Raw genomic sequence first — 23,980 nt, 5'->3', positions numbered from 1 at the left:
TACAATTATGGCCCACCTAATTTCATTTTTATAGAATTACTGTAATTATAGAGTAGAAAAATGTTACTCTTTCCTCCTCTTGATCTTCTCAAAAAGTGACACCAGCTTGGTAAAACTAGGAATGAAGGAATTCGTGCCTGCTTCTTCTTTCTCCATCTTTGCAATATTCATTCAGCCCATGAGCAGCCTCCACAACATTTTGACTATAATACTAGCTATTACTGGACCACAAAGCAGCCTTCTTATGACTTATCCTATTTCTGATCATACAAATACCAGAGCAGGTCTTTTTGTGACATAATTGTCATTACTTCACATAAAATCCACTAGTGACTTCTCTATTTCATGTGGAAACAAAGTATAAATTGGTATATGGTTTATACTTTCCTACTTTATTTTTATGTCAATCTTTAAATTTTTTTTCAACATTGTAGTCTTCGTGTCTGTTTTTTTTTTTTTCTCTTCACATTGTTTCCCCTCTGAGTAACTATTATTCATTTAGTTGTTTTGCATGTGGCTGGTTTCTCAGTTTTTTCATTCATAAACTCAAGCCTTTCAGAGGGGCTTTGTTTAAAACAACATTCTATCCAAAATGATATCCATCCTTCATTCTTGATTTAAAAAAACAATAGATTATAATCTCATGTTTAGCCTGTCTTTTCTAGTAGTAAGCAAAATGAGAGCAGAGGTCATAATGTTTAGGGACTAGGGAGATACACTCTGATTTCAAATAACCCCATAGTTAGCATGTTAAGAATTTCTTGGTTAAATGAGCTGGGAAGATTAAGTTTCACAAAGTTGAGGCCCTGGAGTCAAGGACCTGACTAGGATATTTCTTTTAACAATCCTAGTAACCTAAATGTGTGGAACATGGATTTTGGTGTTGTACTGTAAGCTCATGTTCCATAAAACTGATGTTTGGTTGAAGTTTTCTCATTTCTGAGTACTTAGTCCAGATCCCTAAATAGAAATTTGACTGTTTTTGTTTACAGAATATACTGATGATAATGCACTAATTCCTAAAAATTCATCTGTAATTGTCAGAAGAATTCCTATTGGAGGTGTTAAGTCTACAAGCAAGACATATGTTATGTGAGTATTTATAAAAGCTTGTGCTTTTATTAAAATAGACCAAATATTTTATTAACATTAAAATTGTATTGTGCTAATCATGAAAACTGTAATAGTTGTTTTGGTTGCTTTTTTTTCCCTCCCCCTAATTTTTCCCTTTGGCTAAATTGACGTAGTTTGTAGTTAAGGGAGCTATTATTAGGGAACATTTTTGTTCCATTTGATTGTTTTCATCACAAAAATGATCATTTTATAGAGATCTGTTTTACATATTTTGACAACATCGCTAGTTTAGATTTATTTATTTATTATTATGTATACAGTGCTCTGCCTGCATGTACATCTGCAGGCAGAGGGGGACATCAGATCACATTATAGATGGTTGTGAGCCACCATGTGGTTGCTGGGAATTGAACTCATGACCTCTGGAAGAGCAGACTGTGCTCTTAACCACTGAGCCATCTCTCCAGCCCCAACATCGCTAGTTTAATGCTAACAGAAGCTTTTTGTCGGTAAGAGGCTTTGGCTCAAAGGCCATTGGGTAAATAAGATTCTTACTTAATAAGAGTGTAAAATGAATCAGGCTGATATTTTGTTACATTTACTGTCTAATAATAATGTGACTTTGACTATTGTCTCTTCTCTCAGAACCTTTACCCACCTACTCTGTTTCTGCAATAACTACAGAGTAACAGAATCATAATTGCTTTACACCTGAGGATTAAACCTAGTCCCTTACTCATGTGAAGCAAGCATTCTACCACTGAACCACATCCATAGACTTCTTCCTTCTTTTAGTATTTCAAAACAGGGTCCTCTTAAGTTGTTCAGGCTTGTGATGGTAGAATTGACTCTGTATTCCTAATGGCCTTGAACTTGATACCCTGCTGCCTCAGCCCTCTGAGTAGCTGAAATTACAGGTCTTCACCACTGGGCGTGTAATCTCAGAACTTTCATATTGATAGCAGAACTATAATACATAAGTGAGTAGAATTGTTTTCTATGTTTTGACATGAAGTTACACTTACCATATATTTTTTTAAAAACATGTATCAAACAGAGTATAGTAGCACCTGTCTTTAATCCCACTATCAGGGAGCAGAGGCAAGAAGATCTGCATAGCAAGCCTGGCCTACATAGTAAGCACAGGACACCCAGGCCTGTGTAGCTATGGAGAAAGACTTTGTCTCAAGCAAATAAACAAAAATAAATAAATACAAGTATCAAATATTTCATCCCTGAAATTTTTTTATATTCAGAAATCTTGAGAAAAAAAATATTTGAAGTCCATGGCCATCTTAAGTTGTCTCATAGAAAATTGTTTATTAATTTTTATGTAGGTCTGTTTGTTTTTCATGACAGGATTTCTCTGTGTAGCCTTGGCTATATAGACCAGGCTGGCCTTGAACTCAGAGATCTGCCTCCCTCTGCCTCCTTGAGTGCTGAGATTAGAGGCATACGCTACCACACGCAGCTTTTATTAGAATTTTGATAATACGTTTGCCTCATAAAATGCTTCTCAGTTTGAGCAAATGCTAGAAAGTTCAGGTTATTTTTGTCAGTACTTAAAAATCATGTGTGAACTGAAACATTCCTTTTAGGTGCTGTCTAGTATTTCTCTACAGTAAACTTTGGCCATTTAAAAGACTATCCTTAGGATCTCTGCTCCAGCCCACCTTCTAGCTTGTTTCAACTAAAGACGTTCTGGATTTGTTTATATGTTCTCCTAGCAACAATCTGTCCAATCACGCATAAGCACGAGATGGATTTTAACATACTTTCAAACTATGTTGTGTTTTTCAGAGACCTTAAATTTTGTTCAGTACTCGGTTATTGTTGGGAAATGCTTGGTTTTTGAGACACGGTCTGTCTGTGTAGCCTTGGTTGTCCTAGAACTCACTGTAGACCAGGCTGGGCTGGAATTCAGATCTGCCTGCATCTGCCTCCTGAGTGCTGGAATTAAAGGCGTGTGCCACCACTGCTTATCTTTAAGATACTTCCTGAATTAAAGTAATCATCACCCTCTATCTGGATTTGAAAGCTCGTTTTTGAGCACTGCAGTCTGTCAAAGATCCCAGTCATAAATGTACCGGCAGTGGTCTTAAACTGGGTACGCAGGAATTTATATCCAGCTTTACCAAAAAGGAATGACCACTTTTTCAGTTCATTATAACTAAACCAAAAAGTTTATAAATATAGTAGCTTTCAAAAATGATATGTCATAAGTAATAAGTTTCTTTTAGAATTCAATATGGCATTTTTTAAAAGAAACTATGAAAGTATCTTAAAACCATTTGGAAATAGCAAATAGTGATCAAAGTTGTTTATTCAATACATCAGAAATTGATTATATTAAAGCTTTGTACCAAAAGAAGATTATATTCCTAAAGATGTGAGATTAGAGATATATACAAAGATTTATTAGTAGTCAGTCACACATTGTGATACACACGTATTATTCCAGCACTGATGTGGAAGAGGCAAAAGGATCTGGCCTTGGCTGCATAGTGCGTTCAAGGGTGGCCTCGGCTGACTGAGACTACAGACACACACACTTGAAATTAATAAATAGCTAATGATAGGTTTTGTTTCTGTTTTATTTTTTAGAAGTCGAAGTGAACCAGTGATGGGAACTACAAAAGCAGTATGTAAAAACACAATCACCCTTTTTCTACACAATTGCTTTTACCTTTATAATGTTTCAGTGAAGTAAATAATTTAGAATACCCACTGACCATAGCATACACTGTAAAAAAAATTGTATTTTGATGACAGTTCAGTTGAATATGGATATATATGTGGCATAATTTGCAGTACATCTGTAGAAATGGGTAATTTGTACCCTTCACTGTTTCATATTAAATATGACAGCACTCTCCCTGTATGACACTGTGTTGTACAGTAATGTATGATCCTTTTTAGATGGTGTAGGTTTAACACTGAAGAACATGACAACATGTTCTGCATCTGTCTGTCTATAGTTAGTATTTTGTATGTATGTACAGGCTGTTTTGTGCTTTTTGTTTCTTGCAATAAAAAATTGTTTGGAGTGTATATTTTTGCCATTTTCACGTTGTTTCACTCAGTTTATTAGTTTTTTTTCTTTCTGCCTGATTTATGGCTTACAAAAAGGGATTAGCAACATGCAGAATTTACATTGTTATTTGATCCTTTCTCCAAGGTCAAACACATCACAGAAGAGAGCTTTTGAGCGCTCTTGCTGTATTTGGCACTGAGAGCTCCTGTTCTTTGTGTGCCCTTGTACTATGCAGTACAGACTGAGGTTCATCTCCACAGCTTGGAGTGCATCGTCACATGCCAGGGATTCTCATGGGTTATTCAGTTCATACACAAGCTAGTCTGTTCAGATCAGAGTCTTTCTCTTTCTTATAAGATGCTAAAATGCTGTATTAGTAGTACAGTATTGAAAACAGTATCTTACCAAAACTAACCCTCTTCACTGGGGTAACATCTTTTTATAATAGATTAACCCACAGTGTGGCACTGTTTTTTGACTTTGAACTTTTAAGTAAAAGCGCCACTTCTGGTTGTGGGACAGGTGCTGCAGAACACGTGGCTGTCTTAATTGGGCTCTGTGAACTTGAGGATTCACCAAACATTTTACTGCTCAGGCTTAATACTTGTACACAAAAACATGGTGTTTGAAATTTTCATTTAGAAATCAGGGGTACTGCTTGCTGTTGCATTTTATTCTTTTTAAATACTACTGATATTTGTATATGAGGCATTTTACTAACCTTGGATCATTGGATCTTAAACATGATAAGTAGCATATCTCAACTTTGAACTTGTTCTCTAAAGAAAACAGCCTTTAGTTCTGGTCTAAATGCAGTGATTCAAACAAAAAGTCAGTGTTTGGGGGTTTCCCTCACTTTTGGATGAAAGAGGTTTTTTGGTGGGTTGGGGATTTGTTTTATTTTGGGGGTTTTTATGTTTTTTAAAGCATAATGCTGTAAAAACTGTCCAAGTTTCTGTTTTGCTGGTGATTGGTTTAAAACTGATTTTTCTGTATCCAAATGCTAGCACAAATTAGAAAAACTGTCCCGGTAACTGTAGTAGTAAATGTAACACATTTGTATAAACATTTTTATATAGTATCTAAATTAACTCAGATGAAGTTTTATTTCTTGAAAACAATTATTTCCTTTTTGTTTATTAGCATGTGTATAAACACAAATCACATGTTCATAAATAAAGTTAACATTCTTTTAGCCTTGTGTGTTCCCTGGCATGTCTGTATTACATTTATAAGAAGTTTATTGTAAGCTTATTCAGATTTCTGTTTTCCTTTTAGTGCTTTAAACAGTTTTAATTTTTAGATAGAATTAAGTGAGATAGAGACATAACATAATCTGTTGTCTCTATCTTTTTGCTTGGGTGCTTTGACATTTAGGATCACTGAAACATGTTCCTTGACTAATTAGTATTCATAACTTAGCAAAAAGGATGGTTTATCTATATACATTAACAAAATAGAGATCCTGGGCAAATTTTTAAAATTCTGATTAGGAAAGAAAAATGTTTGAATATCCTTTGATTTTTGTATTTTGAGACAGGCTCTCATAACCCAGGCTAGCCTCTGCATTGGAGGCTGCCCTTGAACTCTTGAGTTCTGCCTTGCCTCCTATGCACTGCGATTGCAGGCTTGTACTATCAGGCCCAACTTGGGTTTTTTTTTGTTGTTGTTGTTGTTGTTGTTGTTTTTGGTTGTTTTTGTAAGACATCAAGCAAGGTCTTGCTGTGTAAACAACTCTAGCTGATCTGGTACTTGATATGTAGCCCAGACCAGCCTTGAACTCACAGCAGTCTTCGGCCTCAGCCTCTCACATAGGGGTAAAACAGGTGTGGAACATCACACACCCTGTGCATTTTTGGTAATTTAAGCCATATCTGACCAAAGATGACTGTTTATTCCCCTAACTCCAAAGCTAGATGTTCTTGCTAACTAAACACTGGGATTACATTGTAGGGTGCATTTAAATATAATTGGCCTAAAAAGATGTCAGGCCCTTGCTCCCAGAAACAATGCCCTAATACAACAGAGGGCTAAGCTTAGTGGTATCTGTAATATATACATCATTTTTTGAAGACCTTCTAAGTGTGGCAGATTTAACAGTATTTTACTGAGAAGTCACTTTTTAATTGATGTTTTAGGTACTATAAAGTTGGAACCATTTTTCAGCTATATTTTGTGAACATTTTTTACATTTTTTAATGCCCATATTTAAAATTGGATACCTTTCTAAATTTTTGGTTCATTTGATATCTGAGATAGTATAAAGATTATTTGGTGGGAAAAACCATAAATAAGAAGATGCAGTTTCTGTGGGAAACCACTTTGAACTCAAGAAGTCCATGGTAAAAGGAGTGGAAGAAAGCAACAGGGAAAAGATAAGAAAACAAAGTGACAGCATTAATATTTTGTTACAGAGTGGACTTGATTGGGTTAGCAACAATTTCATCAGACCTTTGTCACCTATATTTCTGGTGACTTAAAGTGTCTTTTTAAAAATAAACTTGAATAGCTTAGACTTTCTTGTAGATAAGAATATATTTTTTCCCAATTTCTTCTTCTTGAATTTAGTCCTTAAGTAAAAGTATTTTAAGAGTACACAAGAGAGCTCTATGCATTAGTGGTTATGCATTAGAAATGTGAGCTTAGTACACTACTCTACACGGTGCAGAACAAAGAACCATTTGTCTAAAACATGGCAGTAATAATGCCCATCAGGCTAAACCCAAGACATTTGTAAGATTTATTCTTACGAAACTGTCTTGCCACATAGGTCGTGTTGACCTCAAACCCACTGTGTAACCCGGGTCTGGAGCTTGTGATCCTCCTGCTTCAGCGCATAGGCAGCAGGCACCACCGTGGCTAACTAAGATGTATCTTCAATTTAGCCAATATAACTCTTGTACTTATCAAATTCATTCTATAGTCAATATTGGCAAAGAACTTAATATTGAATCTTGTTGCATTTCAATTTTTGTGTTTTCAGTACTTTTAGGGGGATATTTGAAAACCTTTTCTTTTGAGCCAGACATCTTACTGAAGTCTGTCCAATCCAAAGAATTCTGACCATTAACAAACGAGAAGCTTGTAGCATGAAGGAAGCTAAACAAGGAGCCCTAAGGAAATCCTGTCCAGAAATTACTAAAATGCCTTTCTGTGCATACATATAAGCACTTTTTTAAAAAGTGAAACCATTTAATGGGATCAATTGAACGAATTTTTAAAATGTTAACGTCTTAAAATACATTTTTAAATCCCTCTTATGACCTTTAATATATCCTTGCCCTGTTTGGTTAAATTGACTTTTCTCTAAATACGAAAGTCCATCATTGTGTGTGACAGCTCTTTTGACCCTTTCCCAGGTTACCTTTTTAAACTTTTTTTTCTTTCTCTTTTTATTATTATTTTTGTTAAGTTTCTTTTGGTTTGTGGGTGGAGTTGGCTTAGCAGTATTTATTTGCCTTGATAAAAGAAACCTGTGATTTCTTGACAAGGGGAACTGTTGTTACTCTTTTGCACGGGAGGAAAAACAGCCTGAGCAGTTGCTGTTCAAAAAGGAAAACAGTAGGAATTACCTGCGAGCTGTTCCGCTAACAGCAGTTATCTGAGCCCTAAAGTGCTCCTTTTTTCTATAATGTTTTCCTCAATAGCATTGGGGAAATTAGATTTTGTTTTAAAAATTCTTTTGCAGTGTATGTTGTTGTGAACATTACTAAATTTAGAGTTCACTGAGCAACATGGGACTTAATGCGTAGTACTGATTTCATCACCACTTTTACCCTCTGATTTTTCACTGTATTAAGTCTTCCCATACATCATAGTCTTTAAAACTGGATATTAAATGTAGACAAGATAAAAATAACTTGAGCATATTTTCAGGCTTTAAACAAAATAGAACATTCTTTAGAAAAGTAAGAAAATGCCCAATATTTAACATTAAGTGACTTAGGGGCTAAATAATCAATTTCAGCTGTTTTCAGTGTGGAACTTGAATGTGTGTTTAATTTTTTGTGAACAGATTGATGACTCTTCTGCATCTATTTCTCTGGCCCAGCTTACAAAGGTATATATACATATATATTCTTGAAAATATAAGTCTTCTAACAGTTTAAAGATGTGGAACAGCATTGTTTTGAGGTGGGTGGGGGAGGATGTATGTTGTGGCCGCATTGTACATACTGTTACTGCCATGTAAAGAGTAGTTGCCGTCCTGAGAAGATAGGCAAGTAACTGGGTCAGTCCCCGCATAACGTTCATCTTCAAGACTGAAGAAGCACAGGAAGCTACACCTAACCATTTTTCCCCATTACACCATTTTGTTTAATTAGACTGGAAACTAACACAATTCTGGAGGAATTCCCTGGTTTTGGCTGTGAATTACATGGACTCCTTTTAAAATAGCCAAAACAGAAGATTTCCTTTACATGGACAATTGTGTGGTTAATTCTTGAAATTTTGAATTGATCCCACCAAGTTCAATATTTTAAATGTGGTATGGTTGTTTCCTTATGCTTTAGACTTGTAGTCTGTCTGAATTAGAAAAACTTTAAACAGCCTAATTTGTTTGAACACAGACTACTCGAATTGTGTAAGTGTACCCTTATGAAGATGTTTGCAGGAATGTGAGTGTATGTTTGGCAGAGGGCCAACCAACTTGTTACCTCCTGAAATCACTGTATACACCATGGTGTTTGACAAGGTTGCTTACATTTATCTCAACAATGTGTATCTTCTGTTTGGGAAAGCACAAGTGATAGAGTCTCCCCCCCCTCCCCTTTTTCCTTAGACAATATATTTTAGATTGCAGAGTGTGTCTTTAAAAGAACAGAACAGGTAGACTTGAGAGATCAGAAGTAAGCTGCCCAGCTTCCCGAAAGATTTTTCCCTGCTATCAGAAATGTAAAGTCTAATTTAGCAGCCAACATGATAAGTGAAAATGAAGGAAAGGGTTATCCATTAGTGCTGTCCCTATCTTGTCCTTGGCTTTGTTGTGGGCTGTGTCCTTTTTCCTAGGGTGTATCCTTAAAAGATACCCTATTAACAAATTAATTGCTACTTAAGCTCTAATGCTAAGAAAACTAAACACTAAGATTAATGGTCCTAAACAAAATGGATGAACCATCCTAGTCTATCATTTTCTAATGCAAAGTGGTTTAGCAGAGAGTTCACATCTTTGGTAGCTTATAGTATATACTGTTTATTCTTATGTACTTACTGTAAGGACCGGATTTGAGTTCTGGTCTAATTCTACCATTGTTACTTTGCTGGAAGGAGTGGGGAAGTTTTGGAGGTTTGGGTTTTTTTGTTTTTTGTTTTTAATCCATTTGTAAAATAATGTTTGGGTTCAAACAAATTAGTTGTTAAACATCTGTAATCAGTTTTCTGTAACTGTTAACTGTTGTTCCAAGCTCTGTTAATGTTAAGCATTCTTTGTATATAAAATTACAATAAAGTGTTAAAACTGGTTGCTTGTTTTGTGGATGAATGTAAAGATGAAACCCAATGAGTGGCTGGTGTGAGTGGTAGATGCTTGAAGATCCAGGTTTTAGAAAATCACTCCCTTAGACCCTGTTTATATCTAGACTTATATTTATTAATGGTAAAAGTTAAATTTTTCTGGAGTTTAATTTTTGGATGCTTAATGCATTCCTTTGAACTTAAGGTAGAAACTGACACCACTAAGCAAGCCTTCTGACGTGTAATATGTAGTGATCCTGAGTTATTTTTCCCACCCCTACCTTCCAAGTTCTAAATGTAAATTATAATCTCAATGCTGTGGCACTTGAAATGTTTTTAAGATTTGACAACATCAAGTGTTTCTCTTTTAACTTAATCTCACCTGGCTTTTAATTCTTAGAACAATCATGTATACAGATGTTAATGTAAGGTACAGACAAGGTCTAAGGTTTGAGTACCTCCAGAAAGACTTCTTCAGCCTCCCCAGCTCCCCCAGACAGAGTTATGCAGGGATTCCCAGTGCTTTCTCCAGTTATACGTGTAAATAGCTACTGTGTAGCACAGCTCGTTTAGATGGTGCTCTGTGTAGGATGCGTGTGTTGTCTTTGCTGTGTGGTCCTAATGTGTTTCTAATGTGTGTGTCAAATAATTACCTGTTAAACAGACTGCCAATCTGGCTGAAGCCAATGCTTCTGAGGAAGACAAAATTAAAGCAATGATGTCGCAATCTGGCCATGAATACGACCCAATCAAGTAAGTTCATAAATACTTGTGTGCTAATAGGAATTTGGGTGTGTTTCCCTCATATTCAGAAGCATTTTTCTCAAGTCTCTGTGTACATGTGAATTTTCCTTCCTTTTCAGTTACATGAAGAAACCTCTAGGTCCACCACCTCCATCTTACACCTGTTTCCGTTGTGGTAAACCTGGTCATTATATTAAGAACTGCCCAACAAATGGGGTAAGTTTCACGTAGAATCTGATGCATCTAGTTTTTCTTAGAAACACTTCTTAACCATACTTGCCATGGTAAAACTCTTCTCCATTAAATGACCGATGAGCACTTCTGGAGTCTAGGTTGCCAGGCCCTAAGTCTGAATAGAGCATGTTACTTGTCTCTAAGTCTTGTTTTCTCTGAAATAGAAGCAATCAGTCCTTAGCTGACACGACAGTTTTTGAGAATTAAATATGTTGCTGTGTGTGAAGCATCAGGTGTGCAGATGTTACTAAAGAAGATGGTTTTGTCTTCTCTCCTTTCCTCCAAATAGGATAAGAACTTTGAATCTGGCCCTAGAATCAAAAAGAGCACTGGGATTCCTAGAAGTTTTATGATGGAAGTGAAAGATCCTAACATGAAAGGTGCAATGCTTACGAACACTGGAAAATATGCGATACCGACTATAGATGCGTAAGTATGCGGCTTAGGCATGACCTGTGGGAACCAGGCAGTCCCAGGGTATAGTGTTTCAACTTGGGCTACTTGGATTCCTTGGGAAGTTTCCATTCCAGAATTGTTCATTGCCACATGTTACATTTCTGTGTTAATTCTGAGAGGCTGCAGTCTGCTCCATTTATGCAATTTTCAAATGAATTTGGGGGGTTTTGTCGTTAGTGAGTGCCACTTCCCTTGTAGTCTTCTAAGTTTTTCTTTCTGTCATTCCTTTCCTCCTCATTCACATGCGTGCTCCCACATGATCTTACATATGCTGTGTCCATTTTCTAAGTGAATAAAACAGATGTAGTCATTTTGTTGGGAACTTTATTGATGGTACTCAGAGAGTAGGGCTCCCTGGGCCGCTCCTGTTATTCTGGGGTCTAGGATGGAAACTGTGAGGGGAGCTGCTCAGTGTCAGCGGCTGAGTTGGGAGAAACAAAAAGTACAGCAAGATATCAAGACAGATGTAAATGCCAGGCATAAATGAAATACTGAGGGCGCTTGGCGAGGTTTTACTATATCACATCATCTTCAGTCTAAAGTAGGGCTTATTTTACAAAATGTTATTCAGTTCAGCCAGCTCTTTGAAATGCCTTAGTGCTTTTTATTTTTTCAAGATAACTTTGTAGTTCAAGGTAATCTCAAACATGTACTCATTCAGCCTCAACCTACCTTCCCTATTTTTGGTGTTACAGATGTGTGCGACCATACCTGTGTTTTGTGTTTATTTTTAATATGCTTTCAGATTTTATTTTTAAGCCAGGCATTTTTTTTTTATTAGTAGGTGTGTGTGTGTGTGTGTGTGTGTGTGTGTGTGTGTCAGTCACAGTGCATGTGTGAAGGTTGGTACATTTTTGTGGAGTTGGTTCTTTTGCAACTTTATAAGGCAGTCTGGCAGCCAGAAGAGGGCGCCATATCTCATTACAGATGGTGTGAGCCACCATGTGGTTGCTGGGAATTGAACTCAGGACCTTTGGAAGAACAGCCAGTGCTCTTAACCACTGAGCCATCTTTCCAGCCCCCATAAGCCAGTTTTTAGCAAACATGAAAATCTGGTGATCTGGTTCAACTTAGTGTCTCCTATAGATCTACTCTTAATAATGTGCTTGGCTACCTTCTTTTACTATTTTCTACAGTTTGAATACACAGGTACATCGTAAGTGTTCCTTTAAGCTGTGATTTTAGCTTCTCTGCCATGAATCTCCAGTTTTTATTTAGAAACTGATAAGATCCCAATTCTACTTTTTAAAAAAAAAAGATTTATTTATTATATATACAGTGTTCTGCCCACATGTACACATGCAGGCCAGAAAAGGGCACCAGATCACTTTATTGATGGTTGTGAGCCACCATGTGGTTGCTGGGAATTGAACTTAGGATCTTTGGAAGAGCAGTTAGTGCTCTTAACCTCTGAGCCATCTCTCCAGCCCCCGACTCTACATTTTTAAGCTAGCTTTCCAGATCACGAAGTTGAGATCTTACAACATCCTTTGATGTTTAGAGGTCAGGTGTCACGTTCTCAGTAACAGAGTGGTTTCCCTGCCTTCACACATGAAGTTGGAGTATAGCGAGATGAGCAGGTGGGGGTTGATGCTGAAAAGACCGAAGCATGTAGGGATGTGTGCTGTAGTATACAGATGATTTGCAAATAATTATTTCCCCTCCACTCCAGCCCTGCTCACATGCTCTGCTTCACTCCTCTACTTTCATCAGCCGCCATCCTGAGTTTTCTGTGGTTCATCTGACAGCAGTCTGTTGTTATGCCTTATCTATCAAATTCAGAGACTTTCATACATGCTATGGAACAGTTCTAAATTGGAATTGATTTTTGCAGTCAATTTAAGAGCAGACTGCTTCATCTATATTACGTAAAAGTTCTTAGTGAGTAGAAGTTTGTGTTGAAACAGTTAACATCACCTGTGAAGCCTAATTAGTAATTCATTGCTTTTGAGTCCTGGGGAGAAAAGCCCATTTGTGTCAGACACACAGCCCATACTGGGGAGAGATGGGAGCCCAAATACTTTAAGTGAAACATTCACCCTCTCCACTAACACCACTGATAAGCAACTCAGACTTCTTCTTCTGTTTCTTTTTCTATCCTGTTTTCTTCCCTTCCCCCTTTTTTTGTTTTTCCCTTTTTTCTTTTCTCTTGGGCAGTGGGAGACTCCTCTTTCACAAATTGGGAACAGTGGGGCATAAGCAAATTGATACTTATTTGTGGAATCGTGGTGATGTCTATGGAGCAGCTGCAACACAAATAACACACCTAAGGTACCCTCCCCATCCAGCTGAGACTATTGCATTTCAGCACTGAGATGAGCACATCCTGTCCTTAATGAAACAAAGGTTTTATCTAAGAATTCCTATGGTTTACAAGTTTGTTTGAGTGTAGAGAAACGGGGGTGGCAGGTGGAGCAGTAGAGGCAGCTGAGAATATCTTTTTGTGTGTTTTTTTAATGTATTTAATTCCCACCATTCCTGGAAAATGCATTTCTACAAAAAACTGGACCTGGAATGTGTAATGATGTGTTCTTTCATATTTGTGTAATGCATTCTGATCACTAATGATGTTTAACTGACTTAGATTAACCTTTTAAAGTAGTTACAGGCAGATGGCTAGTTACACAGTTGGCTGGATGGCCTGGTTATAGATAATACAGTTCCTAGTCATTTGATGTCTGCATGGGTATGACAGAATGCTCAGGAATGTGGAAGGAGACTTTTTGGGTTTTCTGTTGGTTTTGTTTTGTTTTTTAAGAAACGCTTGGTAAAGGAAAATTGTGATTTAGCGTATTCTCCAAATTTAAATTCTGTCTGACATTTACGTAGAAATTCTTGTAGCCTAACATGTTTTACCTCTCTGGCCTTTAGTTCCTAGAGTTAAGGAGTCCAAGATCCTTTTATGTGCTTTTAAAGTGTTTGTTTACTTTTGTTTAATTTTTTGTAGTTCTGTTGTGTGTCTGTTTAGGATAGATAGAGCTGCCCCTTACTTTGGAAGACATGCTTATCTAAGCTCACTATCGTTGCGTTGGGGTTGATGTGTTCCTGTAACGATGTAGTGGGCTGAGCATAGAGCATGGACCTTCTGACCGTCTTCACATTGCTGGAACTGTCTTACAGAGAGGCCTATGCAATTGGGAAGAAAGAGAAGCCACCCTTCTTACCAGAGGAGCCATCTTCATCTTCAGAAGAAGATGATCCTATCCCAGACGAGCTCTTGTGCCTCATCTGCAAAGACATTATGACTGACGCCGTTGTCATTCCCTGCTGTGGAAACAGCTACTGTGATGAATGTAAGAGTGGGAACCCTTTTAAAGATTATGTATTTGTATTTGCTTGGTAAATTATGAAGTGTTGGTTAGCACAGTGATGGTTGAACAGTGTGAGTGGTAGTTGTTTGGGTGGGTGATTGATTGTTTGTAATAACTGGTCTTTTTGGCTTTTGTTTCTTAATTTGCTTATTGTTTGAGCTTCATCTGGCCTTCAATGTAATATCCTTACCTGACCTTTTACCATTACTTTTTAGCAAGACTCTTAAGGGGTGTGTGTGTGTGTGTGTGTGTGTGTGTGTGTATGTGTGTGTGTGTGTGTTTGCTTTGTCTGTGTCTGTATACTCTGTGTGTGTGTGTGTGTGTGTGTATGTGTGTGTGTGTGTGTGTGTTTGCTTTGTCTGTGTCTGTATACTGTGTGTGTGTGTGTGTGTGTGTTTGCCTGTGTCTGTATACTGTGTGTGTGTGTGTTTGCTTTGTCTGTGTCTGTATATTGTGTGTGTGTGTGTGTGTTTGCTTTGCCTGTGTCTGTGTCTGTATACTGTGTGTGTGTGTGTGGTGACTTGGAAGCCAGAGAGGAATGGTATGGGACACCCTGGAACTTGAGTTAGAGACAACCCTGAGCTGCCATGTAGGTGCTGAAAACTGAACCTCAATCTTCTGTAAAAGTGGTTTGTTTTTTGGGTTTGTTTGTTTGTTTGTTTGTTTGTTTGTTTGCTTTTCAAGATAGGGCCTCGAACTCACAACAATCCGCCTGCCTCTGCCTCCCAAGTGCTGGGATTAAAGGCATGCACCCAAGCCCGGCTGTAAAACTGCTTTTAACCACTGAGCCCCGTTTAGTTTTTTTTGTTTGCTTTGTTTTGTTTTTTAATGTCCAGTTTTTGTTAGGTCATTTCAAAAACTAAAGACTTAGTTCAATTTTTTTTAACATATTTTGATTACTAGCCAAATAAAGATGAGTATTTGATAATGCATTTTCTGTTTAAACATTTGTTTGATGTCCAGGCATGGTGGCATATGCTTCTAACTCAAATACTTGGGAGGTAGAGGCAGGTGGTTCAAGGCCAGCTTAGGTTACATAGTGAGACCTTGTCTCAAAAAAACATATTTTGGGGCTGGAGAGATGGCTCATTCATTAAGTGTGCTGTTTCAGTGGGCCCAGGTTCATTTCCCGGTACCTACATAGCAGCTCACACGCATCTGTAACTCTGGTTCCAGAAAGTCAGACCTCTTCTTCTGGTCTCTACTAAATTGCTTTCCTGGTTGTTTGCTGATTTAGCTCTGGGAGCTATAGGCTGTCTTTATTCATTATGTCAACATCAAGTTCCTACTGTGCTGCCTCATGCTTAACATCTTATCACACATAGGTATAAGAACAGCACTCCTGGAATCAGATGAACACACATGTCCAACGTGTCATCAAAATGATGTTTCTCCTGATGCTTTAATTGCCAACAAGTTTTTACGACAGGTAGGTAGTCTTTGTACCTTTTTTACCCAAGACTATCTTTACATTTTCACTGACTGAACTCATTTAAATAAATCATACATTACATATTCTGCATTTTTCTTTTTTTCTTTTCTTTTATTTTTTTTTTGGTTTTTCGAGACAGGGTTTCTCTGTGTAGCCTTGGCTGTCCTGGACTCAGTTTGTAGACCAGGCTGGCCTCAAACTCACAGCGATCCACCTGTCTCTGCCTCCCGAGTGCTGGGATTATAGGCGTGCGCCACCACGCCCGGCCTAATATTTTGCATTTTTATGTTTGATGTCTGTAGGCTGTTAATAACTTCAAAAATGAAACTGGCTATACAAAAAGACTTCGAAAACAGTTACCTCCACCCCCACCCCCAATACCACCACCAAGACCACTCATTCAGCGGAACCTGCAACCTCTGATGAGATCTCCTATATCAAGACAACAGGATCCTCTGATGATCCCAGTGACATCTTCCTCAGCTCACCCAGCTCCCTCTATGTCTTCATTAACTTCAAATCCATCTTCCTTGGCTCCTTCTGTGCCTGGAAACCCATCTTCTGCTCCAGCTCCAGTACCTGATATAACTGCGACAGTATCTATATCCGTCCATTCAGAAAAATCAGATGGACCTTTTCGGTAAGTCTCAGTGAAACAAGCAGAGGTCAGGGCTGTATTTGATAATAGTTATTTTTGTGATAGGGTCTCACTATGAAGATCGAAGCTGGTCTCTAAATTTGCAGCCATTTGGCTCTGGCTGTATCCTAATTGTTAGGATAAATGTTCTTTTTTTCTTCTTCTTCTTCTTTTTTTTCTTTTTTCTAAATTTTTTATTTTATGTGTATGAATGTTTGGCTCTCATGTGTGATGACTCCACAGTAGCAAAAGGGGAGATTGGATCCCCTAGAACTATAGTTATAGACACTTGTGAGCTGTTACATGGGTGCTGGGAATCAAACCAGGGTCCTCTAGAAGAGCTGTTGGTGCTTTTAACCGCTAACCCATCTTTCCAGCCCTTAAAGTATTAACGTCTTCAGTGGACCCTTGTGTTTTCTGAAATACTAAATTGTAGCCTGGATCTTTGAATTCCAGGACAGACAGGCCATACAGAAAAACCTTGTCTAGATAGATGTTACCCCACAGGGGGAAACGGGGGTGGGGGGAGAAAGAGAAAGTAGTGGTGACACATGACCCCCTGAAAGCAATATTGGGTTTTGTTCCAACATGTAGTCTCTTAAAAATCAACCAACTTTTAAAATATGAGTGTCAGTTATGTTTCATACATACTAAAGGAAAACTTTTTGGTTTTTTGAGGCAAGGTCTCTCTGTGTAACCTTGGCTGTCCTAGACTCACTTTGTAGACCAGACTGGCCTCGAACTCACAGTTGCCTCACGAGTGCTGGGATTAAAGGTGTGCGTCCCACGCCCAGCTCTGAAGGAAAATTTTAAGGATGAAATCTTTACATATATAAAGTATCCTACTGTTGTAGTTTAGCCTATTTATTTAGTCAGTAAAGGAAATGAGGTAGTACAGAGAATTCTCTTAGAGCAGTGGGTCTGACTTTTTTGGGGGTTGACTGACCCTTTCATAGGGGTTGCCTAAGACTATGGAAAACACAGCTAGTTACATTATAATTCATAACAGTAGCAAAATTAGTTATAAAATAGCAACAAAAATAATTTTATGTTAGGGGTCACCACAACATGAGGAACTGCATTAAAGGGTGGAGGCATTAAGGAAGGCTGAGAACCATTGGCTTAGAGTAGGATCCTCCCGAAGAGTGCCGTCTTTGTCTTTATTTTGAAGTTTATGTTTTTGTACTTATTTTCTATCACATGTATCATGTAGTACTTAACGCAGTTATATCTTATTTAGTGTACATATGTGTGTGTGGGCATGAGGTTTGTGTGGCTGGCTCAGCCGTGTGTGCACAGCTCGAGGACAGCTGTGAGGACTTGGTTCTCTGCTGCCAGCTTGTAGGATCTGAGGGTTGAATCCCAGCTGTTAGGTCTACAGGTCTTTTCATAGGCCCGTGCCTTTTACTTTCCTCAGAAATTATCATTAACTCATTTTAATGCAGGGTATAGATAAGCAGTATTAGTGAATGTTGTCATTTTACTCATTATCATCCACTGTGGTCACATCTTGTTGTTACTTTGTTTTCTAGGGATTCTGATAATAAACTGTTACCAGCTGCCGCCCTTACATCAGAACATTCAAAGGGAGCTTCCTCAATTGCTATTACTGCTCTTATGGAAGAAAAGGTAGGTTTTGCTGGCTATAACTAAATTTTTTTTATAGGTGTGTGTTTGTGTGTGTGTATGACTTTTTAAAACTTTTAGAAACTATATCCTGGTTTGTTTCTTTGTGTTATTAAAGGGTTACCAAGTGCCAGTTCTTGGAACTCCATCTTTGTTGGGACAGTCATTATTACATGGACAGTTGATCCCCACAACTGGTGAGTAGAATTACTTTGATTTGAATCTTTTTCCCTTTAGGAAATAATTAACACTGATTTTATTATTATTATTATTATTAATTGTTTTTGCTTATTTTTTGTTCATAAGGTCCAGTAAGAATAAATGCTGCTCGTCCAGGTGGTGGTCGGCCAGGGTGGGAACAGTAAGTACATAATCAAAATAACCTTCAGATACTTGCCTGGAAGTAAAAAGTGGGGACTAGGAATCAGACAGGTTCTTGCTGAATGCCTTTTATTGTAAACGTGCCAGATTAGTATAGTTTTTGTCACAAATTCAAATGTATATGTTGAATTATTTTTCTGAAAGAATAAATGTAGTTGATGCTTGAAAAACCTGGGGGTTCAAAACACTGACATTTATACAAGTGAAAATGTCCATACAACGTGTGTGTTGCTGGAAGTTGAACCCAGGGCTTCGGCATGCTAGGGAAGTATTCTGCCCTGGAGCTTTGCACCCAAGCGCATCACTTTTGATTCCTTAAAAGCTTTACTAATAGTCTGTTGACTGACCTTCCCCTAGTAACATAGTTGATCGACTTCTTATGGTAGAAAATCTTTGTTACCCAATTTATCAAAGGCAAACTGAATAAGGAGATCATTAGGACCACCCAGTGTTTTAGGTAAATGCTTAGTAGCACCTATCAACAGGAGGGCCTTCAGAATCACAGTGGCACTATGTGCATTATTAATTTTATCAAGATTTGATCTACTATGGCATCCTTGACTTCTTGATTGAATGGTGCTCTGTGCAGTCTGTATAAGTTCAATACATTTTAACTTTATAAGGTTAGATGCTGTTGTGGTTTGTTTGTTTATTTGTTGAGACAGGGTCTCTTTGTTTTAGCCTTGGCTGTCCTGGACTTGCTTTGTAGACCAGGCTGGCCTTGAACTCATAGTGATCAGCCTGCCTCTGCCTCCCAAGTGCTGGGATTAAAGGCGTGCACCATTAATTCTTTCACTAATTTTAGACTCTCTGGTTTGTCTACAAATTTTTCAGATTGTCACAAATCTCAAAAAAATCCACATTAAGTGGGCTAAAGTCAAACCCATTTCAAAGGTCACTTTGTAATTCTTTTCCAAAACAGTAAAATACAAACACTACTTCCTTTTCTGCCTTTAAAATGTAGGGATCTTGACAAGACCTCAAATTAGTAAGTTGATTGCATATTTATGTTTCTGGATTCCTATTTTCCTGTTTTAATTTGGATGACCAAAATTAAGTTTAGCAAATAAACACATTGTAAGATTAATGTCTACAACACAGACTTTCTCATATATTTCCTGACATGTTAATAGTTATTAAAATCTATAGGATGTGATATTTTTTTCCCCCTGCCCTGGCACACAAAGTTTTTTGGGTTTTGGTGGGGGATTTTTGTTTTGTTTTGTTTTCTCAGTGTAGCTTTTGCTGTCCTGACTTCAACTCACAGAGATCTAGCTGCTTTTACCTCCCTGAGTACTAGTTTTAAAGGCGTGTGCCACTACACCGCCACTGACAAAAGAATATTGATGTCTGTAGGATGCTTTATCAAATTAAAAATTACTAGATTTGGGCTTGATCCGCCAGAGGACCTGGATTCAGTTCCCAGTACCCCCAGCCTTCTGAAACTCCACAGCCACCATGCATGTACATACATGTAGACAAAATATTCAACATTTATAAAATTAATTGTTTTTCAAATTAATATTCTAATTTTATAAAGACATTCTTGTGAACTATATTCTAAAATCTTTGATCTTTTTATTTGAAAGATAAGCCAAATTTCTTGTAGAGAAAATAGACTTATAAGAGATTAGTAGAATATATCAGTAGAAAGAGAATAAAATTTAGAAACTGGTGGACCTGTGTTTGAATTTAGAGACAGACACCTGAGTTGTGAGTGGATAGGTTTCTTCTTGGCCCCTATTTTTCATCTTTTACACTCAGAAAGTATACTACTTAAGTATGTAAATTACCTACATAAAGCCTTGCAAAGCAAAGGGCTCTTTTTTAAACAGTAAGTTTGTAATTTGTACAATGCTAATGAAAATATTGTGTATCAACACTACATTAACCTTAAAGTTAATTTTATGTAAATAGGATATTTATGTAGGTCTTTTCTGGAAGAAGAGCTTAAGACTAGGGAAATGTTTTTAAAACAAGTAAAATAGTTATCTTAAATACGTGCACTGATAGGTTGTATAGTATATCTAAGGAAAAGTATTAAATCCTGTTTTGCTCTTTTTAAACCTTGCACAGTTCCAACAAGCTTGGGTACCTGGTTTCTCCACCACAGCAAATTAGAAGAGGAGAAAGAAGCTGTTATAGGTAAGGATGCTAAAACTCTTGGAAAATAGCCCCATAGCCCACTGGGAACTATATAAAGAAATAACACAGGCGTGGTGAAGGAGACATAACAGCTGTCCTTAAGAAAGGAGGACAGCTTGCTGGGTGCGGTGAGCACACCTGTAATCCCAGCACTTCAGAGGCAGAAGCAGGCAGTCTGGTCTACACAGTGAGTCAAGGACAAACAAAAACAAACAAAAACAACAACAAAACAGAAGAAGAAGAAATCTGGGAACTGGGTTAATTATTGCCTAGCTATGTAAGGCCCTAGGTTCAATCCCCAGCAGGTGCAGAATAATGTCTCATTTGAAAATATGCTTACAAAAACTGCTTATTGCTAAGTGTGTAGTGCATTGAGAAGTTGAAGCAAGGAGATTCTAAGTTAGAGGCTAGCCTGGATGACGCAACAGGACCTGTCTGGGGAAGGAGGCAGGGATAAAAGGAGGGATCATAGGAAAGCATAAGTTACATTTAACATCATGACTTTTAAGTCTATCTTTGGTGTGTATGCTCACGTGTATATGAACGCGCATGTTTACAGAGGCACAAGGAGAAGGATGTCACGCCATGCCTTATGCTAGGTCAGCAAGCCCCAGCACCCCTCCTATCTCTGCCCATCATAACACTGGGTTCAATGTAGGCATGCATGGCCACACCTAGTTTTTGTGTTGTTTTGTTTGCTGGTTTTTCTGAGACAGGATTTCTCTGTGTAGCTGTGACTGTCCTAGAACTCATAGAGATCCGCCTGCCTCTGAGTGCTGGAATTACAGGCATGGGCCATCCCCAGTGTCACACCTAGCTTTTTATGTGGATGTCGGGGGATCGTACTCAGCCCCTTGCACTTGGGCAAGCACTCTTACCCACTCACTGAGACATCTCCATAGCCCCCCAGGCTGTGTCCTTTGTATTCCTTCCAGTGATTATTTGGTCTGTACCAGTTCATGGCAGAATATAGCTTATAAAGTTAGCCAGCTCAGCTTCCAGATGGGAAAAAGCATTCTTTCTGTTCCAGTCTTTCCTGCCTTCAGTTTTCCAAAAGAAGAGGCCAGGAGATTTGTTCCAGCTCTTACACTCACCAACAGTGTTCACTTAAGAGGCCTAGGCTTTACTCTGATGGTAGCTATTGAAGTCGGGATGCAGAGACTTTCAAATTTGATAAGGCTATAACTGATCTTCTAGTGCTCCATTCAGAATTGCTAATCTATGACAGCTGCCTTTTTTTTTTTTTTACTAGAGTGCACTAAAAGAAGATGATGTATACTGATTCATGGTTCTGAACAGGCTTAAATCTAAACACCTCCTGAGGGGATTATATGCCATTTGCGTTGTGTAAAAATCATTAGTTCAAAAGCACACTGAAACTCTTGGACACAATCCAGAAACTTTACTTCTGTTTAACCTTTAGAGCGAAAATGTTGATCCTTCAGTTTTGATTGCAGCTATTGGAACTAGTATGATTCTGTTTTGTTTGATCTTCACCTACTTCCTTCAAAAGGAAGTTACAGTGGTTTTTGTTAATGCAAACTTTGGGTCTAGAAAGGCCTTTAGAGGATAACTAGGTCATAGTTATATTAACCTGTCACTTCCTTCAAAATCTGTTTCCTGTCAGTTGCTAAATGTCCTTAAAAATTAGAATCTTGGGTCTGGAGAGGAAGTTCAGTGGTTAAGAGCGCTTGTTGTTCTTGTAGAGGACCCAGGATTTTGAAATAAACGTGTTGAGAGGTTTTTGTTTTGAGCCAGCTTCTTGGTATGTTTGTTACCTACCCAAGCTGGTCTCAAACTCAAAGACTCAGTTTTGTCCAGTCTGCCAAGTAGATGGGCTGCAGGTGTCTATTACCATGCCATGCCATATCATGCCATGCCATGCCATACCATACCATACCATGCCATGCCATGCCATACCATGCCATGCCATGCCATACCATACCATACCATACCATGCCATGCCATGCCATACCATACCATGCCATGCCATACCATACCATACCATACCATGCCATGCCATGCCATGCCATGCCATACCATACCATACCATACCATGCCATGCCATGCCATACCATGCCATACCTGTCCTGTAGAGTGAATGTATACTAATACTTCTTAACTGCATCTGTACTAGAGTAGTTGATTGTATTGCATATTTTGTACTTTGAAAAATAATTGTAAGCAGAAAAAGACAACCTCGTTTGTCTGAGATGGATTTGATTTAAAGGTGTAATACCTTGGAATTTATTTCTCCAGAAGCATAAACCGCGGGCGACACCACAGCGAGCGCTCACAGAGGACTCAAGGCCCATCACTACCAGCAACTCCAGTCTTTGTGCCTGTTGCACCACCTCCTTTGTATCCGCCTCCTCCCCATACGCTTCCTCTTCCTCCAGGTGTACCTCCCCCACAGTTTTCTCCTCAGTTTCCTCCTGGCCAGCCTCCACCTGCAGGATATAGTGTTCCTCCTCCAGGGTTTCCGCCAGCTCCTGCCAATATATCAACACCTTGGGTATCATCAGGAGTGCAGAGTGCTCATTCAAATACCATCCCTACAACGCAAGCACCTCCTTTGTCCAGGGAAGAGTTCTATAGAGAGCAGCGACGGCTAAAGGAAGAGTGAGTATCCTAACTTGAAATTACCATACACTTTTCATTTTCTGATATAACATTAAATAGGTATTTTGGAAACATTTTCCAGTGTTTCCAGTTAGTAAAGAAAATTCACCTAAAATTTAAACCAAAGCCATACGAGCAACTTCCTCAGGGATACCTAGTTATTTATAGTTTTAAAGTAGAAAACTAATGGCAATTTCATTCATTTCATTCATGATCTAATTACATTTGTCTTGTTAGTTTTCTTAAATGGTTTTTGTTAACTTTCACTCTTTAACTTTATTTTACTAGGGAAAAGAAAAAGTCCAAGCTAGATGAGTTTACAAATGATTTTGCTAAGGAATTGATGGAATACAAAAAGATTCAAAAGGAGCGTAGGCGCTCATTTTCCAGGTTAGTGTTTTGCAAGCCTTCACAACAGAATTACAAATGGGACTTTGAATATCCAGGGATTACCTGTGGATATAAATAACATTGCACTTAGGAGATTTTTCTGATTCGGTCTAGTTTTATAGAATGGAGGAGATGTAGCTTATTCCCCAAGATGTCCATTAAAATAATGTCTCAGTGTAAATTCTATTGTGTAGAACTAGCATTTATGGGGACTAAGTTATCCTTGTCCCTTGAAGTTACTCATAAATGAAATAAATGGGAAATGTTTATGGAAGGAAAGACATAGGGGACTAGCCAGAGAGCATTCTGAGGGCCTTTGCCATAAGGCTACAGCTTCTTGCTGGAACATTAACCTGTGTGATTAAAAAGTAGTGGTAGAATACATGTCGCTGTATTGGTAGAAAAAAAAACGAATTACAGAAGTTCCCTGGAAGTTTGTT

The 23,980-nt window shown here is 38.1% G+C and overlaps 1 protein-coding gene across 3 annotated transcripts in view; it reads left to right on the top strand.

Moving 5' to 3' along the window:
* RBBP6 (RB binding protein 6, ubiquitin ligase) overlaps nucleotides 1-23,980 on the top strand; it is a 36,639-nt gene that overhangs the window by 7,898 nt on the left and 4,761 nt on the right. Inside the window, exons 2-17 of one of the 3 annotated variants that reach the window (XM_084765037.1) lie at nucleotides 993-1,092; nucleotides 3,679-3,715; nucleotides 8,124-8,168; nucleotides 10,227-10,315; nucleotides 10,426-10,522; nucleotides 10,830-10,969; nucleotides 13,154-13,267; nucleotides 14,117-14,289; nucleotides 15,633-15,736; nucleotides 16,042-16,379; nucleotides 17,909-18,005; nucleotides 18,121-18,199; nucleotides 18,309-18,363; nucleotides 20,460-20,528; nucleotides 22,788-23,150; nucleotides 23,439-23,540. In XM_084765037.1, coding sequence (XP_084621163.1) covers nucleotides 993-1,092; nucleotides 3,679-3,715; nucleotides 8,124-8,168; nucleotides 10,227-10,315; nucleotides 10,426-10,522; nucleotides 10,830-10,969; nucleotides 13,154-13,267; nucleotides 14,117-14,289; nucleotides 15,633-15,736; nucleotides 16,042-16,379; nucleotides 17,909-18,005; nucleotides 18,121-18,199; nucleotides 18,309-18,363; nucleotides 20,460-20,528; nucleotides 22,788-23,150; nucleotides 23,439-23,540 — 2,002 coding nt within the window. The remainder of the gene's footprint in view (nucleotides 1-992; nucleotides 1,093-3,678; nucleotides 3,716-8,123; nucleotides 8,169-10,226; nucleotides 10,316-10,425; nucleotides 10,523-10,829; nucleotides 10,970-13,153; nucleotides 13,268-14,116; nucleotides 14,290-15,632; nucleotides 15,737-16,041; nucleotides 16,380-17,908; nucleotides 18,006-18,120; nucleotides 18,200-18,308; nucleotides 18,364-20,459; nucleotides 20,529-22,787; nucleotides 23,151-23,438; nucleotides 23,541-23,980) is intronic. The other 2 variants (XM_084765035.1, XM_084765036.1) reach the window with 2 other exon arrangements.

This window comes from Acomys minous (genome assembly GCF_964271855.1).
Source record: "Acomys minous genome assembly, chromosome: 2".
Lineage (NCBI taxonomy): Eukaryota > Metazoa > Chordata > Mammalia > Rodentia > Muridae > Acomys > Acomys minous.
This window is presented reverse-complemented; position numbering and strand designations above follow the sequence as displayed.